We start from the raw sequence: 18,450 nt of genomic DNA, 5'->3' as shown, positions 1-18,450 counted from the left end.
GAGGCGCATTGTTGGTTTGGTGAAAACTAATTCCTTTTTCGAATTTCCATGGAATTGTCAAAAGCATTCCTTAGGAAATGAACTAAGATTTTTTTTTATGGCTTTCATGAGTGGACGAGCTCACAGCCCACCTGGTGTAAGTAGTTACTGGAGCCTGTAGACATCTACAACGTAAATGCGCCACCCACCTTGAGATAATATATAAGTTCTAAGGTCTCAAGTATAGTTACAACGGCTGCCCCACCCTTCACACCGAAACGCATTAGTGCTTCACGGCAGAAATAGGCAGGGTGGTGGTACCTACCCGCGCGGACTCACAAGAGGTGCTACCACCAGTACGTCAAAAATAATTAAAAATAAATTGTCTAAAATAAGATGTATCACAAAACTCGTAGCTAAACCTTTATGGAAAAAATAAAGTAATACGCGGAAAAGCCATAAAGTAAAATTTGAGAAACGAAATATACTTAAAGCGCATCGAGTCTTGATAAATGGACAGGAGTATTTAAACTGTAGGCAGCGGCTTGGCTCTGCCCCTGGCATTGCTGACGTCCATGAGCGACGGTAACTGTTAATGGGTACATCCCTATTAAGAAGTGTGAGCTGTAGCACAACACTAGTAATTTTTTAATGTCAGTGGATAGAGGAGTAGCTGTGAGTAGCATAAGAACACTATGGTCTCAAGAAAATGTATGACAGTAAAAACAGCAATGTCTTAAATAAATAATATTAATAAAAGATTCGTTTCTCTCATCTGAGCATTCCTATAACCTTCAGTAACCACTCACCATCAGGTGGGCCGTATCTCTTATTTATCTGCCAATACGGCAATAAAAAATAGGAAAAAAAAAGTGAATTGGTTTAGTATAGAATTATATATTATGTTTGTGGAACTACAATTAAATATAACTCCGAATACTTATTTATTATAGAATAATGGAAAATACCCAAGCGTCAAATGATACATTATCTGATACGTTGACTGTAGGTACTTATTGAAGATTGGAGACGAAGAGAGAATCAGTGTATGCATTATTATACGACTCGATTCTGTTGAAATTCAAAATCAAAGACAGGCAATAATTTTCCCATCAATAAATTAATTAACCTAACAAGTTATTGCGTTTACGAAAAACTGCCATCCTGAAGAAATTGTATCATCTTCATTTCAGCCTATCGCCGTCCACTGCTGAACATAGGCCTCTCCAATAGATTTCCAGTGCGACCGGTCCATTGCCACCTGCATCCAACTAGACCCAGCGCTTTTTACTAGGTCGTCGGTCCATCTAGTAGGTTGCCGTCCCACACTGCGCTTGCCAGTACGTGGTCGCCACTCCAGGATCTTTCTTCTTCCCCTAAGAATTGTATAATAATATTACAAAATTTCACTTTGCACATGGTTGAGTAGCATCCTGCACATTACCAATACAATTGTGACTTCGAGCTCATGTCTTGAGGTCAGGGCATTCACGATATGATTGCAAAAAAGGCCACGGGCTGCTCAGTGCAGCAATAAAAAATGTTTGTGGCTGACCCTTAATCCAAAAAAATGTCGTCAGTCGATGCTGACAATTGTTTAAATAATCTAATTATTCGACGACACGGTGGACTGTGGGAATTAGCTTCCCCAACAGGCGATAGGTATCAATTACATTCCGTTTTACTTGATTTCCCTCGACGGTGATCTGGTAGCCGTCCGTCAAATGGCACACGACCTATCACCACATCGTATGGAATGTGTTAAATACTACTTACGAATCATTGTCGATTGTATATGTATAACATTTGTACTTTTTTCTAGATGAAAACATTTTTTTTTCTAACATGTAGGTTGTTTTGGTCATCAATCTCAAAAAAAATTTCTTTTTTGCCTTTTGGAAACTTTTATTTATTGAACCTGATTGTCTCGTTGAAACTACGAAATTAAAAGGTTTACAGCCTCTTTTATTGGCAATCGAACTAGAATAAAGATTGGACCACTATTTATAATAAACAATGAAAAACTATCGAAAGATTATATTATGAATTTTTGTTTTCTTATATATTTAACTATAAAGTATATTTTGTAGGATGCGTACAGCTATTTGAAATATTTAAAAATATTGATTAGGGTATACAGAAAAGTTTCGTTTTACATTATCGTTGAAATATAGTGTTTCATAAATATTAAACACGTTAAGAAACACTGAAGACTTTTAGGCCCGCTCTCCTCATATCTTTTATAGTTCTATTATTCAGTGTGTCGATGCGATTCTTTCGTCACCCCTCAATTATATTAGACACGTGTTTCGGAATTACATTTGCGGAAAATTCACTTTTAATGCTATAACCAACCCTAGTGGTACCATGATGAGATTGTTTCGATCTGAATGAACTTTTGTGTTTCATATGGGATGTAATCTACGTATTTTTTATCACTATTTGACGCTCTTTAGGATGAACGTGTGCATGGCACATCTAATGACAAATGTCAATGCGGCCAATAAACACCTCTAAAGTTTGAAGTCGTCGTGGCCTAAAGGATAAGATGTCCGGTGCATTCGTATCTAGCGATGCAACGGTGTTCGAATCCCGCAGGCGGGTACCAATTTTTCTAATGAAATACGTACTTAACAATTGTTCACGATTGACTTCAACGGTGAAGGAATAACATCGTGTAATAAAAATCAAACCCGTAAAAACTATAATTTGCGTAATTACTGGTGGTAGGACCTCTTGTGAGTCCGCCGCAAGGGTAGGTACCACCGCCCTAGGTTAAAGGTTATATTATAGGTTACAGGGTATATATATAATAGGTTTCTGTCGTGGAACAGTAATGCGTTTCGGTTTGAAGGGTGGGGCAGTCGTTGTAACTATACTGAGACTTTAGAACTGATATCTCAAGGTGGGTGGCGCATTTACATCGAAGATGTCTGTGGGCTCCGATAAACCCTTAACATCAGGTGGGCTGTGAGCTCGTCCAATCATCTAATCAATAAAAATAAATAAAAAAGGTCGAAACAGTCAGGACACCGGCTTCGATAAATATTTCTTCTTATACCCTGTATGAGAAAAGGAAAGCGAAAAAGCGTTCGGGGAATATGAATAAGACGTAATTCCGGAGTGCTCAAACTTGATATGAGTAATATGGTGGGTGTATGACCGCAACAGCTCCAAGGAAATGTTTTGATTTCTAGTATTGGACGATGCTGTCGTATTGGACATAGTTGAAGTCGTCGTGGCCTAAAGGATAAGACTCTCGTTTGCATTCATATCGAGCGATGTGATTGTGCCGGAGTTCGAATCCGGCAGGCAGGTACCAATTAATGAAATATGTTCTTAGTAAGTGCATGTGCGGGGTGACTAGGCTTGATAAAATCCACAACGAGTACGTGCGTGGAAACCTAGGCGTACGGGACATCGCCGACAAGATGCAGGAGAGTAGGCTGAGATGGTATGGTCACGTGAAAAGGAAGCCGCCTGACTACGTCGGCAATTTGGCGCTATTGCTCGACTTCCGCGGTCGAAGAACTCGAGGTAGACCCAAGACAAGGCGGATTGACGTAGTGCTGAAGGACAAGCGAGAATGCAATGTTGCTGACGACGATGTCGAAGACAGAGCGAAGTGGAGGAGTAAAGTCAGGAAAGCTGACCCCACCACCATGTGGGATAAATAGCTGGAAAGAGAGAGAGTTCTTAGCAAGTGCTCTCGAATTACTTCCATTGTGAAGGAAAAACAACATGTAATAAAAATTAAACCCAACAAAATTATATTGCGTAATTACTGATGGTGGGGCGTTTGGTAAGCCCGCACGGCTAGGTACAACGCTGCCTATTTCTGTCGTCTAGCAGTAATGCCGTTATGTAATTATAAAAACTGAAATATAGAACTAAGACCAATATAAATATATATTTATAAACTATAGAACTAATGTATCAAGGTGTGTGGCGGCGCGGCGTATACTTTAGGAAAGAAAAAAAAGTTCGCTTTTCGCGAATCATTGACATAATTAAAACCACTTTTACGGTTTAATCTCGCGTGTTTTTTTTACTGCCATATTTATCCAGTTTTACAGTTTATGTGGTCACAGTCGACGAGACTATGACGGAATGAATTCTATTTCTAATTACGATTAGTACGATGATAAAAAAGTGTAGTTGATGTTAATTTTTTGTGCCTTATCATATTATGTTATGTGCAGTGTATGCAGTTTAGGTACATATTTTAACATATTATTAGCACATATAAATAATGTAGAGGTACAGACTAATCAACAGACGGTTGTGTTATTTCAAGAACATCGAAACGCAGCTGCGAAAAGGGCTTCTTAAACTTTTCCCTAGAGAAAAGTTACGGTCTCCCTCGCGTCGGTCCTGTCATGCCAAGGCGATTTGGTGACCGAGGGCGTTTTGTAGGTGATGATAGATTCGTTAAAGGGCCTGTCATATAAAGCTTCTATCTTTGTAAAAATGCATTGTATTCAAAATACCAGGTATTTGCGTATTATATTTATATAAATATCACGATCAAGGCAGCGCTGAGCAGTGTTACAATATCGAGCGAATATAGAGGTTTTTTAACTACATGATATGTCGTGGCATGCAATCTCTTTGACAGGACATAAGACCTACAACGGTTAGACACAGATTAAGACCGACACTTGACAAGAATTCAAAAATAAAGAGAGAAATGGAACGAGAACGGACGTGATTATTGACCGTTTTTATATGTACATAAAATTGACCGTCCGTTCATGATATGTAGTATAGTTTGACCGACCACGATTTAATTGAATATCAAACGGTTACCATTACGAGCGATCATTTGGATAATGAATAATTTGTTCAAGATGGTTGTTAAAACTCTGTTAAAATTCTATTCGATTCTAAACGAGGAAATCACTGTTTAGGATTCGTGTTTTTTGTGCTAACACGGTTGCTAAGCCCAGGTACGGGTCGCTGAAGCTTCTTTTGCTTGCTACGAATAGGATAGGAGGATGTCGTTGACCATTTTCGGAGTACGTGAAGGTTACGCTTGGTAATCCCGGGGTATCATTGTTAATAATTCAGCGCGCCCATCATTAAGGCGAACGCTGCTGGAGTGAGTTGTGGATTTCATGATAAAGTGGCTTTCGTATCATCCGCAGTCGTAGTAGGGGACTGTTTCCCATGAACACTACACTCGAATTATGGAGTAATGGAGCATCAGCTTTGTGATGGTAAAATGTATCTCAATATATTATTGTCCGAAGTGGTTTTCATAATAAATGTTTTACAAAGAATCTAATGTGTGCCTCAAAACATTTTTTTGCGTAGAGAGTTGAACGGTCAATGGTCCACCTGAGGTCTATTATTTTAATTGTAAGTACCTATAGTAATTACGCTAATTACAAATGATCCGGATTTTTATTACACGATGTTATTCCTTCGGCGTGGAAGTCATACATGAATACGTAGTAATTACGTATTTCGTTAGAAAAATTAGCGCCTGCCTGTGGGATTTAAACACCGCTAGATACGAGATTCCTGTCCTTTAAGCGACAACGACTACCATAAGAAAATCTCAGTAGTTTTAAATAATAGTTACACTAGTTATCGATATCCTGTTTCTACACACTTTTTACCCTTTGCACTAATTTGGTGCAAAGATAATTAAATGCACCGAAAGTGGACCGAAGAACGATTACATTGTATTAATTAACGTCAAATAAATCAAATCGATAAGAGAACTGAGTCTTAGGTGTATTTATATAGCGATTATTGACGTGCACAGCAGTACAGCAGTTCAGCAGTACAGCAGTGTACAGCAGTTCTGTATGTAAGAAGAGAGTGAATCGTTAGTTCATTAATAATCTCATTGATATGAAGTTAATGGTGATATATTTAGTTTGTTACGTAAGTTATGTTCGGGCGCGATGTCGATTTCGTGGAGAATGTGCTGTGATCGGTTCTCATGCGAAACCCTGCCCTGTAGATATGGAAGCTGTAAGTCATGTACAAGGTCTTCATGGGGAGGAAGCCGAACAAGCGATTGGAATTTTAGCCAACCGATGTCCTCATATGGTTTACGATGATGAAGGTAATATTAAACCATACGAAGAAATACTGACCTGCTGTGAGCCGATTCAAGTCATGAAGCTTTCGAGCGATTTAGCGTTGGGCGAAGGCGTTCTAGGCCGCTGTCCCACTTGCTTCAGAAACTTTGTAAGACAAATTTGCGAGATGTACTGCTCCCCTGACCAGTCTCGATTTGTGGAAGTTCATACAGAAATTGGCCCCAACAACATTGAGTATGTGGAAGCGGTTGACTACAGACTTCACGAGCCATTTATGCTGACAGCCTTCGAATCTTGCTCTGATGTTATCGTTCCTCAGACCGGTCTTCCAGCTGTTAACATGATGTGTGGCAGTGCAGTTGTATGCGATGCAGACGCGTGGTTCAAATTTACTGGCGACACTGCAGGCAACCCCATGGCACCACTTCAAATAAACTTTCAGAGATGGCCGACAGAAGAGGATTCAATGAATGTAGTTGCACTACCATGTACCGAAACTATGGAAGGTGATCTTCCGTGCAGTTGTGTTGATTGCAGTGCAATGTGTCCGGTAGGAAGTAAGCCCATCGTTCCTGAAATCTGTAAAATCTTTAACGTTAACTGTCTCGGATTTGCTATTGGTTTAACGGTTTTCGTTATCAGCGTTACTATCTTCATTGTACTAACTTTATTAGAGTATAGAAGAAGAAGATCTAATACGTCTAGATCTTCTGAAATAAGAGAAATTGATTGTTTCACGAAGTTTTTTCAAAAATGTTTTTCGCGAATCGGCGTATTTTCCGCGGGTAATCCTGTACTTATGATAATGATTGCTTCTTGGGTTACTTTTTCAATGCTTTACGGTGTATTTAATATTAATTTAACCACTAACCCAATAGAGCTTTGGTCTTCGCCTAATTCTCGTAGTCGTCAAGAACTTAATTATTTTAATACTAGATTCGGTCCGTTTTACCGCGCTGCACAGGTGTTTTTGCATTTCAAGGGACTAGACTCATTTTCTGTAGATAACGTTACCTATGGACCTGCATTTAGAATTGAAGCATTGCGAGAATTAGTACATCTAGAAAATAAAATCAAAAATATTGGTCGAGAACAAAGAGGTGTAACTTTAGAGGAAGTTTGCTATGCGCCTATTAGGTCCAGAGGAGCAAAGAAAGAATTAGATCAATGTGTTTATTTATCTGCATCCGTTTATTTAGGTGAAAATAGAAACGATATCGATGAAAACACTTATCTTGACGACATACAAAGCTGTTTGAACAACTTTTTTTCCTTTGACTGCTTGGCAAATTGGGGAGGAGGTGCGGAACCTGAGGCAGTTTTCGGAGGCTTTGAAGGTGATGATGTCTTGAGCGCTAATACATTGATCATTAATTTTCCTATTACCAATTTTAATTTAGAAGAAAACCTCCGTCCTGTTTTGGAATGGGAAGAGAAATTCATTGAACTTATGCAAAACTATGAAGCTTCCGGTAAATCAGATTATGTCGAAGTGGCTTTTGGAGCCGAAAGATCAATCGAAGACGAAATCAGGAGAGTTTCAGTAGCAGAAGCTGTACCGATCGCTATTAGTTATTTAATAATGTTTATTTATGTGACGTTGGCTCTAGGAAACATTAGATACTGTAGGACATGGCTCATTGATAGTAAAATATTGGTTGCTATAGGTAGTATTGTTGTTGTTGTTATCTCTATTATTTGTGCCATGGGTGTCATGGGTTATGCGAATTTCACAACTACTCTATTAGCAATAAATGTGATTCCGTTCTTCATACTTTCAGTAGGCATAGATAACGTATTCCTTATGATCAATACGTTACACGATATACAAAGTAATGTTAAAGAATACGAGGACTATGATGAGTCTTTTAGTTTTGAGAAAAAAAAGAGATTTATTTTCGAAAAAATGATGGGCAGTGTTGGCCCCTCAATGTTTGTGTCTTCTGTAACGCAAATCACCTGTTTCGCAATTGGTAGTATCACTGATGTTCCAGCGGTGGCAACATTTTCTGTATTTGCTAGCTTATCTTTGACTTTTCTTTTTATATTTCAGATAACAGCAGTTGTCGGTATACTATCATTAGACTACAAAAGAGTCGCTCAAAAACGTGTCGATATTTTTCCTTGCATTCGTAGTAAAATTTCAATGGATAGCGATCACGATCCTCCACACGTCAGTATAATGAATAGATTTATGATATTGTATTCTGATATAATTACGAATTGGAAAGTAAGAATTGTTGTTGTAATTTTCTTTATGATCATTTTATCTCTGAGTATTATTGCGGTTCCACATTTAGAAGTAGGCTTAGACCAAGAAATGGCTTTACCGACTGACTCATACGTATATAGATATTTAGTTGCTGTCAGTGAACTATTGCGTCTCGGCCCACCAGTTTATTTTGTATTAAAAGCTGGTTTAGACTTTACTAATCCGGATCACCAAAACGTTATTTGCGGAACCCAGCTGTGTTACGAAGATTCATTAATTACACAAATATTTCTAGCTGCTCAGCACAGTGAAATAACCTATATAGCAAGAAGCTCAAATTCTTGGCTGGATGACTTCTTTGATTGGTCCAGCTTACCCGGGACTTGTTGTAAATATAACGTTACCGATAATGGGTTTTGTCAAACTTTAGATACTTCTCCAGAGTGCGCCTATTGTTCGATAAGCAGGAATGAATGGTCTAACGGCCTCAGACCCAGTAAAGAGGCGTTCGAAACATTTTTACCTTTTTTCCTACAAGACGAACCAAGCCAAGTCTGCACTAAGGGAGGGTTGGCAAGTTACTCAAGCAGTGTTAATTATTTACTTGATTCTGAAGGTCGTGCCATTGTCCATGATACGAATTTTATGGCATATCAAACGGCGCTGAGCAGGTCGCCAGACTTCATCAATGCTGTGAAATATGGTTATGAGATTAGTGATAACATCACTGCCGCTATCCGGAAGCACACAGGTATGGATGTTGAAGTTTTTCCTTATTCCGTGTTTTACGTGTTTTTTGAGCAATACCTGAATATTTGGTCGGACACGTTTGCAGCGTTAGGTTTTTCAGTTTTGGGTGCTTTAGCAATAAACCTGTTAGCGTCTGGGTTTAACTTTTTGACGAGTTTCGCTGTTATATTGACTGCTGTCATGGTCGTGATCGATATGATGGGCGTAATGTATATTTGGAATATACCGCTCAATCCAGTGTCTTGCATTAATCTTATCGTGTCTATTGGTATATCGGTTGAATTTTGTAGTCATATTGCATACGCTTATGCGACAAGTCGTCGTCCAGACCACGAGAGAGTGAAAGATGCAATACAAAAAGTCGGCTCCACTGTTATTACTGGAATTACATTTACGAACATACCAATTGTAGTTTTAGCATTTTCTCACACTGAAGTTATAGAAGTGTTCTTCTTTAGGATGTTTTTTAGTCTGATAATACTAGGGTTCTTGCATGGGTTGGTGTTTTTCCCTGCTCTGCTGTTATTCCTCAATAATATAAAAACGAGATCGTTTTAAATTTCAATCGTATTTGTTTGGCCTATAACCAATTCAATCAACAAACATAATTTACTATTTTATTTGTATTTTAACATACCATAAATGTTTTTTTTCTATTGTCGAGATTAGTACACGTTTATGGGCCTTCTGAAGCCAAATGTTTAGCTGCGTCCACAAGGATGAAATCGCGAAACCGCCAAAATGGATGGATGGAGGATGGCGGTGAATACCTAATAGTTAACCATGAAACACACCGTGTCAGTACTCAAGTTAGGTATTAGGAAAGCGTTTGAAGCTAGGTGTTATGTTTTAAGGGGAAGGCAGGAGTCGTGAAATCGCGTAACCATAGATGGACTGTGACTTTGGCTGGCTGTCTACGCTACTACAATAAAGACTGAACGGTGATAAAATTGTGAAAACCATATTTATTCTTACAAACACGTTTTCGTGTTTCGAAGTGAAACTTCTTTAGACACGTTGAGAGTAAAATTTAAATCGCGATAGATTCGTTACGGCTAGGTACATCTAGGAAGAGCGAGACTGAGATACACAGAGCCATTCGCAAACCACTCGACCGCGGTGAAGGGAAAGGACAAAACGAGCTAGGTCGTTTCTCTTCTACATACACAGCATTCCCAATTACAATATAAATTTGATTTAAGGATGAAAAATGAATAAAACCACAGTACTACACATCGCAAAAGAAGTTTCACTTCTTTCACGTGCACCAAGTTGCGCGTTCACATTTTTTTTATTATTGAGACAACTCGCCTCTATGTTTTCTATACCTACTTCTCCTGTACATCATGAAGAGAGCCTTTGTGTAATGTTCAGTTTTCTAGTTTCAATAGCTTGGGTTGGATATTTATCAGTGAGTCAGTTATGAGCGAGTCCCACAAGTCGGTTAATATTGACTTTCATAGAATCGAATTTTTTACGTACCACATTGTTCTTCTCCCTAAATTATTAAAGAACTATATGCTTATAGCCATTAGCTTTTATATAATAAGTACATGTTACTGGTAGTTGATTTTGGTTTGTTAATTAATCTTTATTTTTGTAAATTGCAAATTAATAAATAAATAAAAATTAGACAATAACGAGATTAAATAAATAAAATTCCGAATTTATCTGATCTTATTTTTTTGATAAATCCTGTTTATGCTATTTTCGTTTTTTAAATTATATCATTGTTTTCTTAACTACATCATCTTTGGGCATAAGTCTCCCTTTTTTACCCCATAATCTTCGATCGTCCGCCAGTCTCATCCACGACTTAATACATAATAAATAATAATTTAAAAATTTGAAAATATTATCTTAGTGTTTTAAGTTAACGTATCTTTATTCTAAAATTTCTAATCACCGATTAATATACCTTTAATCACACACCTGCATGTTTAACTGATAGATATCGATAGCGTTACGATATCGTTTAGATTAATTTGTCCGTCGTTCCTTATGGTCTTTCACTCGTGAAATAGGGCCGCCGTGAGCCGATTGTCTGTTATTACTTAAATATGCAAAAGTAGCACCGTATTTACGTATAAAATGAATTTTTTTATAACGCTCGTTCTTGTGTTTTTGTATACAAGCGATGTGAAGGCGAAATGTCGATTTCGCGGTGAGTGCATTGAAATAGCAGGCCATGCAAAACCTTGCCCTGTGGATATTGAAGCAAGACCTGTCGTAGAAGGACTGTCGCCAGCAGATGCCGAAGAAATCGTTGACATTTTAACTGAAAGATGTCCTAGTCTTGTTTTCGATGAAAATGGTGATAAGAAGCCATTCAATGAAATCTTAACTTGCTGTGAACCCGTCCAAATCAGGAAGCTATCGGAGAGCTTAATGTTGGCCGATGGTATCCTGGGCCGTTGTCCAACATGCTTAAGAAATTTCGCCAGACAAATTTGTGAGATGAACTGTTCTCCTGATCAATCTCGTTTCGTTGATGTCTACACTGAAGTATCAGGAGGTGTCCGATATGTGAACGAAATCGATTATAGACTTTATGAACCGTTTATGTTGGGAGCTCACGCATCGTGTGCCGGCGTTATAATTCCACAAACGGGCTTACCAGCAATTAACATGATGTGTGGCAATGCAGTTGTTTGTGATGCTGATGCATGGTTTGGATTTACTGGAGATACCTCAAGCAATCCAATGGCACCGGTGCAAGTTAACTTTTTAAGGTGGCCTACACCCGAAGACTCAATGAATGCGCCTGCTCCACAGTGTAACGAAACCGCAGAAGGTGATCTTCCATGTAGTTGCGTTGATTGCGCTGCGATGTGCCCAACTGGGACTGAGCCCGTTGTTCCTGAAATTTGTACTGTTCTAGACGTTCACTGCGTTGGTTTCGCAGTTGGTATTACGGTATTTGTAATAACAACTATAATATTCATTATTTTAACGCTACTAGAATACCGTAAGCTAAGGAAAGTTGAAACCAAGACTCCGTTACCGGCCGATGTTCAAAGGTTTACAGTATTTTTCCAAAATCTATTTGCGAAGATTGGTGTTTTTGCCGCAAACAATCCTATACTTATAATAATGGTAACCTCGTGGGTATCAATAGGTGTGTTATATGGCGCTTTTAGTCTTAACATAACTTCGAATCCTATTGAACTTTGGTCTTCACCAGTATCCCGCAGTCGAGAGCAATTAAATTATTTCAATACTAGATTTGGTCCTTTTTACCGTGCGGCACAAGTTTTCTTGCAGTTCAAAGGATTGGAGCCATTTGAAGTAGATAATGTGACATATGGATCTGCATTTAGAATTGAAGCTATTCATGAATTGATCAAATTAGAAGATGAAATTTATAAAATTGGAAAAGATGACGGTGGTGTTTCACTAGAACAGGTTTGTTATGCTCCTAATCGTCCCAGAGGGGGAGAACAAAGACTTGATCAATGTGTTTCGATGTCTGTATCTGTATACTTCGGTCAGGATAGGGATAACATCAATGAAAATACCTATTTAGATCAAATACAAAATTGTCTGAACAATCACTATGCACTCAACTGCTTAGCATCATGGGGAGGTGGTTCCGAACCTGAGATTACTTTTGGAGGTTTCGAAGGAAACAACATTCTTAGTGCTGACACGCTTCTTATTAACTTTCCAATTACAAACTTCATGTTAGAGGAAGATTTGAGACCTGTCTTGGAATGGGAGCAGAAATTCATAGATCTATTGCATGACTACAGAGACAACTGGAAGTCAGATTTCGTTGAAGTGGCTTTCGGAACCGAAAGATCAATCGAAGATGAGATTCGACGGGTTTCAGTTGCGGAAATTTTGCCGATTTCGATAAGCTACATTATAATGTTTATATATGTTATTATAGCGTTAGGAAATGTAAGGCACTGTAAGACGTGGTTACTTGATAGTAAAATAGTAGTAGCAGCTGGTAGTATTGTCGTAGTACTCCTTTCCATTGGATGTGCTTTAGGCTTAATGGGCTACACAGGTATTACAACAACCTTATTGGCCATTAATGTTATACCTTTCTTCATTCTTTCAGTTGGTATTGACAACGTTTTCTTAATGGTGAATACATTGCACGATATTCAGAACGATCTTAAATCATACGATGACTATAACGAAAATTTTAGTTTTTCAAAGAAACGTAGTTTCGTTTTTGAAAAGATGATGAGTGCAGTCGGCCCTTCCATATTTGTTTCATCAGTAACCCAAATTACTTGTTTTGGTATTGGAAGTATAACTAATTTCCCAGCTGTTCAAACATTTGCTGTATTTGCGAGTTTTTCCTTAACTTTCCTATTTGTATTTCAAATCACGACTGTGGTAGCGATTTTGTCCCTTGATTACAAACGTGTGTCGCAAAACCGCCCTGATCTATTTTGCTGTATTCGAAAGAAGATTCTTAATGATGACGATCCTTTAAATTCTGAAACTCCTTATAAGAGTATCACGAAAAGACTCATGAAGCCTTATTCTAAATTTTTACTAAACTGGAAGACAAAGATCATTGTTGCTATTTTGTTTATGCTGTTGGTATCTACTAGTGTTGTTTTGATTCCACAAGTGGAAATTGGTTTAGACCAAGAAATGAGTTTGCCAACCGATTCTTATGTATATAGTTATTTAGTAGCAGTTAGTAAGCTTTTACGTCTTGGACCCCCGGTATATTTTGTTCTTAAGGCTGGCTTAGACTTTTCAAACACAAATCATCAAAATGTTATCTGCGGTGGTCAATTATGTTATGATGATTCTCTATTCACTCAAGTGTTTTTAGCTTCTCAACATAGCAGCATCACTAGGATTTCAAAAAGTTCTAATTCATGGTTAGACGATTTTATTGATTGGACAAGTTTGTCTGGAGCTTGTTGCAAATATAATACAACCGATAATGGATTCTGTCCTAGTACAGATAACTCCCCTGAATGTGCTTTCTGTACTATAGGAAGGGACGAATGGGCCAACGGATTACGTCCCAGTTCAGAAGCGTTTAAGAGATATATTCCATTCTTTTTGCGAGATGAACCGACTCCAACCTGCAATAAAGGGGGTCTTGCGAGTTATGCAAATGCCGTGAATTATTTACTTGATTCTGAAGGACATGCCACTGTGCGTGACACTAATTTCATGGCTTACCACACTTCAGTAAGTACATCTTCAGATTATATCGAAGCAGTAAAGTATGGATATGAAATCAGTGATAGTATAACTGCAGCCATAAAGAAACGCACAGGTCTAGATGTGGAAGTGTTTCCATATTCAATATTTTACGTTTACTATGAACAATACCTAACCATATGGGGTGATACGTTTGCAGCTCTAGGCTATTGTCTCATTGGTGCATTGGTTATCAATTTACTAGCATCTGGATTCAATTTCTTAACAACTTTTGCCGTTATATTTACGGCGATTTTGGTTGTCATAAACATGATGGGCGTTATGTACATTTGGAATATTCCTTTAAACGCTGTGTCTTGTGTTAACTTAGTTGTTTCTATCGGTATTGCTGTTGAGTTCTGCAGTCACATTGCCTATGCATTCGATTCGAGTACTCGTCCCGCAGATGAAAGAGTACAAGATGCGTTACAAAAGATAGGTTCGACAGTTATTACTGGTATTACATTTACGAATATACCTATTATTGTTTTAGCGTTCTCATACACGCAAGTAATAGAGGTATTTTTCTTTAGAATGTTCTTTACTTTGATAATATTGGGATTCTTACACGGGATGGTCTTCTTCCCTGTATTGTTAAGCTACCTGAACAATTTAAGGAACAAATAACTTTGTGATATTATTCTTAATAATTTTTAATTAGATTTAAAACTAATGTACACTAATGTATGTAGGTAATGAAACTGTAAGAAAAAAACAATTTGTAACCTCAAGATTATTACAAACGTAATGTTTTTTTTATAAATACATTTTTTAAATTCTATTGCGATCAATACGGAACAGCTTCAAAATGTTAATTGTCATGTTTTGCTTTTGTAATTAATTCACTTTCGATAGGAAAATATCATTCAGAATAACATTTTCATCTTAATTAAATTTTCAAATGGAAAAATGTAAATTGCTTAAATTAAATGGCGAAAGCATAAGGAACGGATGATGCTTTTTGCTATTTTAAAATTATTTATTGAGTATAACTGTTTATTACACGTTAATTTATTTTTAAACCTAGTCTAATTTATATTTATATAAATAAATGCTTCATAATAAATATATTGCTTTATTTTATCCATATAACGAACAAGCGAACCAGGTTAGACATTTATTAGATGGAAAAAATAATCAAAACTTCAGTCATAGATAAAAGAATAGAAATAGAAACAGATAAAATGCTTAATTATTATTTTTTTAATTTATCTTCAACGAAAATGTGAAAGTAGGTATTAGATTATTTTTTAACAATTATGCAGATTTATATTATTTTATATAGTTATTATTCTTTTGCAGAAAAATCTAGGTCAAATAGTACATAAAACTATTTAGGTTAGGTACAAATCACCTAGCTACTTACCTTCAATAAAAATAACTCAGATAAAATCACATACAGATAAGATTTACATTTAGTTAAAAGTCGGAACCGCATCAGTGTTAGGAATAGCGTGTTAGGAATTAATTCATTAAAAATTCATTAAGAAATTAAACCATTATGTAGATCGGATCATTATTCAGAGGGAAAGACATAAAGCAACAGAGTTTGAAAAAACAAATATTCCAATTTAAAGTTTATTCGTTTTGAATTTTTTTAAATATTCAATGAACAGTTTTTGCCTGGTTCACAGTTATTATCATATAAATAGGGGTTACTTATCTTAAAAGTATTATTGCTGACTAGATAATTTCAATGAAATACACTACTGTACTGTATGTACTCTTTTCATTAACATTAGACGTTTTAGTAACTAAATTTAGATACATAACTTAAATATAGAACTAACATGAAATTGTTCTAAATAAAATATACAAAATCGATTTACAACGTTAACATCTGACTCACAAAGATCAGTGTTAAGTGCTTAATATTTTTGTTAATCATTTATGCAATGTTCGACCCGGATGAAAATAAATAGGCATATTTTTCATTTCGTATAATATTTGTCGTTATCTTATCTTAAATTATTCGACCTTAAACATTTTAATTAATTATCTTATTATCATTTTCTGCTTATGAAAACGTAGTCAGGATGAAAGTTTTTCATCGCTGTCGATGTGTAGACTAGTTCCTGGCGCCGATGATGTTAAGTGGTACTAATGTAAATTGCATGATGACTACAGAAGATTTACGTTTAAGCATCTAAAACATGATTCAAATATGCAATGTAGCATATAGCTAACCGCAGTATTTCGATTTTGGACAATTTCTTGTCGGGCGGTAAAGTTGGCAGTAGTCTTCTAAGTGATGCGAACGCTGCATTGAAGGCTTCGACTCGAATCCTTTCCCTGGTGGCGTGAGCTGTGCGGTATTTGAGGGTGGCTCTGCGTCGTCGTCTGCGTTCTTCACGTGATAAACCAGCACACGGTGATCCAGCTCCGCTCGAAAGATACGCTTCTTCCGATATGGAACACGGCTCTAGTGTTCTATCTCTGCAAAATCGAGTAGGTACAGTAGATTGGGGGGAACAGAGACTAGAGTTAAAATAGGGAAAAAACCTGGGATGTCACAATACTTTTGTTGAGTTGTTAGATTTCAGTTTGTTGAACTGAAAAATGACTTTTATTTAGTGTTTAAGAATATTAAATAGTTTAATTTAGTCATCAAAGTTTTGTTAGTCATTAAAAATTATAAAAAGCTAATTAACTAAAGTTAGGTATCTACCTAGCAACTGAATAGTGCCAGCCCTATTGATAAACTCTATTGTCTCCATACGTAACCTGATTCCCCCGAAAGTCAAGGTGAATCGGGTCAATCTAGTTTTTTCAGTTTTTGTGTATAGTTTGTAATGAGCTATGTATAATAACGCATCGTATATAAAAATTGAAGCCTCCGGAAACATTTTAATCTCAATTTTATTGATATTACCCTTAGAAAAACTATTGAAAGTTTGTGTTGGATTTGGAAAGGGTCCCGATTCCCCCCAATGTACGGTAGTGTTTGTTCATACGTCTTTAATTCGTCTTACTTTTCTAAAGGTGGGTACTGACCGGCGTTACAGAGCGTAATGTAATACTGGGTTTTCCGTTGGTCATGTGTATGGGCAACGGTTACTATTTAACATCAGGTCTAAGCAATAAAAAAGGTATTATTTATACAACAAATTTGATTAATCTAGGTTACAACAAATTGTTTGAATTACGCTCATTGTACCGTTAGAAATAGACAATTTGAAACATTATCTGATTGATAGTTTTTTAATGCCATACACCTGTAAGGGATATAAAATTTATGCGTGTAGCAACAATGCTTATCTTTTGGTATTATGAAGCCAAGTCTCCGATAACATTTGTTTTCAAATAATATTTTATATTTTCCAATAATACTTTCATAATGTGAGGTGACTTGGTAACGAACTATTCAACCAAGTTTACAGGCAGAGTTACTGTAACTACTTTTGTATTATATACGAGATAAAAATACTCATAGAAGAAATAGACTATGTTCCCGACCAATATGATTGCGAGATGTCGTATGATAAGTTTTGGCGACTAACACGATCGAGGATGGTCCATTACTGTGATTTACCTATGGTTCACGGTCGTACAAAATTATTGACTAACCCGGTACCAAAATATACATTTTGAGCGAATATAAAACAGATAACACAAATTTTTACTGGTGGTAGGACCTCTTGTGAGTCCGCGCGGGTAGGTACCACCACCACCCTGCCAATTTCTGCCGTGAACCAGTAATGCGTTTTGGTTTGGCAGCCAAGGGTGGGGCAGCCGTTGTAACTATACTTGAGACTTTAGAACTTATATCTCAAGGTGGAAAGCGCATTTACGTTGTAGATGTCTATGGGCTTCAGTAACCACTTAACACCAGGTGGGCTGTGAGCTCGTCCACCCATCTAAACAATAAAAAAAAGAAGATAAAAACTCACCTTTTCCTGGGTGCTAAGTTTTCTCTTCCCGTAATTGGTAGTAAAGCTTCTCTTGGCTCCGCTAGCATGCAAGACATGGATCCATCTTCTATGGTACTCGCTGTTTCTAACCAGCTCTTCATTCTGATTCTAACGTTCCAGATATTGATTAACATTACTCATTACTACGTACTACTTTTATTTATTTATTGCTTACTTCTACTACTCTGCGTACTACTACTACTCTCCATAGCCGATTTCAGCCACGGCGACCACTTCAAACTCCGTTTCTAATTGTCACGGTGTGCTCGTATGTGGCTAACATAACCGATCTTATTCCTAAAAGTTTGTGCACATTGCGGACAGGTGAGCACACCATTATAATAGTTGTAAAAGATAG

The 18,450-nt window shown here is 37.1% G+C and overlaps 3 protein-coding genes across 3 annotated transcripts; 2 read left to right on the top strand and 1 right to left on the bottom strand.

Moving 5' to 3' along the window:
- Positions 1-5,774: 5,774 nt before the first annotated feature.
- On the top strand, positions 5,775-15,247 carry LOC119629863 (NPC intracellular cholesterol transporter 1 homolog 1b). Its single transcript, XM_038017322.2, has one exon. The coding sequence runs from the start codon at positions 11,089-11,091 to the stop codon at positions 14,806-14,808; it is 3,720 nt and encodes a 1,239-aa protein (XP_037873250.1). The 5' UTR covers positions 5,775-11,088; the 3' UTR covers positions 14,809-15,247.
- LOC119629864 (NPC intracellular cholesterol transporter 1 homolog 1b) lies at positions 5,842-10,667 on the top strand. Its single transcript, XM_038017323.2, has one exon. It carries the CDS (start codon positions 5,842-5,844, stop codon positions 9,553-9,555), a length of 3,714 nt encoding a protein of 1,237 aa, XP_037873251.1. The 3' UTR covers positions 9,556-10,667.
- A 1,072-nt stretch (positions 15,248-16,319) lies between the features above and the next one.
- On the bottom strand, positions 16,320-18,193 carry LOC101743687 (helix-loop-helix protein 1). Its single transcript, XM_004928343.5, has 2 exons — positions 18,072-18,193; positions 16,320-16,617 (listed from the first exon to the last, which is right to left on the bottom strand). Exons 1-2 carry the CDS (start codon positions 18,191-18,193, stop codon positions 16,320-16,322), a joined length of 420 nt encoding a protein of 139 aa, XP_004928400.1.
- Between the last annotated feature and the right edge of the window lie 257 nt (positions 18,194-18,450).

The sequence above is a fragment of the Bombyx mori genome, chromosome 18 (assembly GCF_030269925.1).
Source record: "Bombyx mori chromosome 18, ASM3026992v2".
NCBI classification, from domain to species: domain Eukaryota; kingdom Metazoa; phylum Arthropoda; class Insecta; order Lepidoptera; family Bombycidae; genus Bombyx; species Bombyx mori.
Note: the sequence above shows the minus strand (reverse complement) of the source record. Positions and strands in the feature narration are given on the sequence as shown.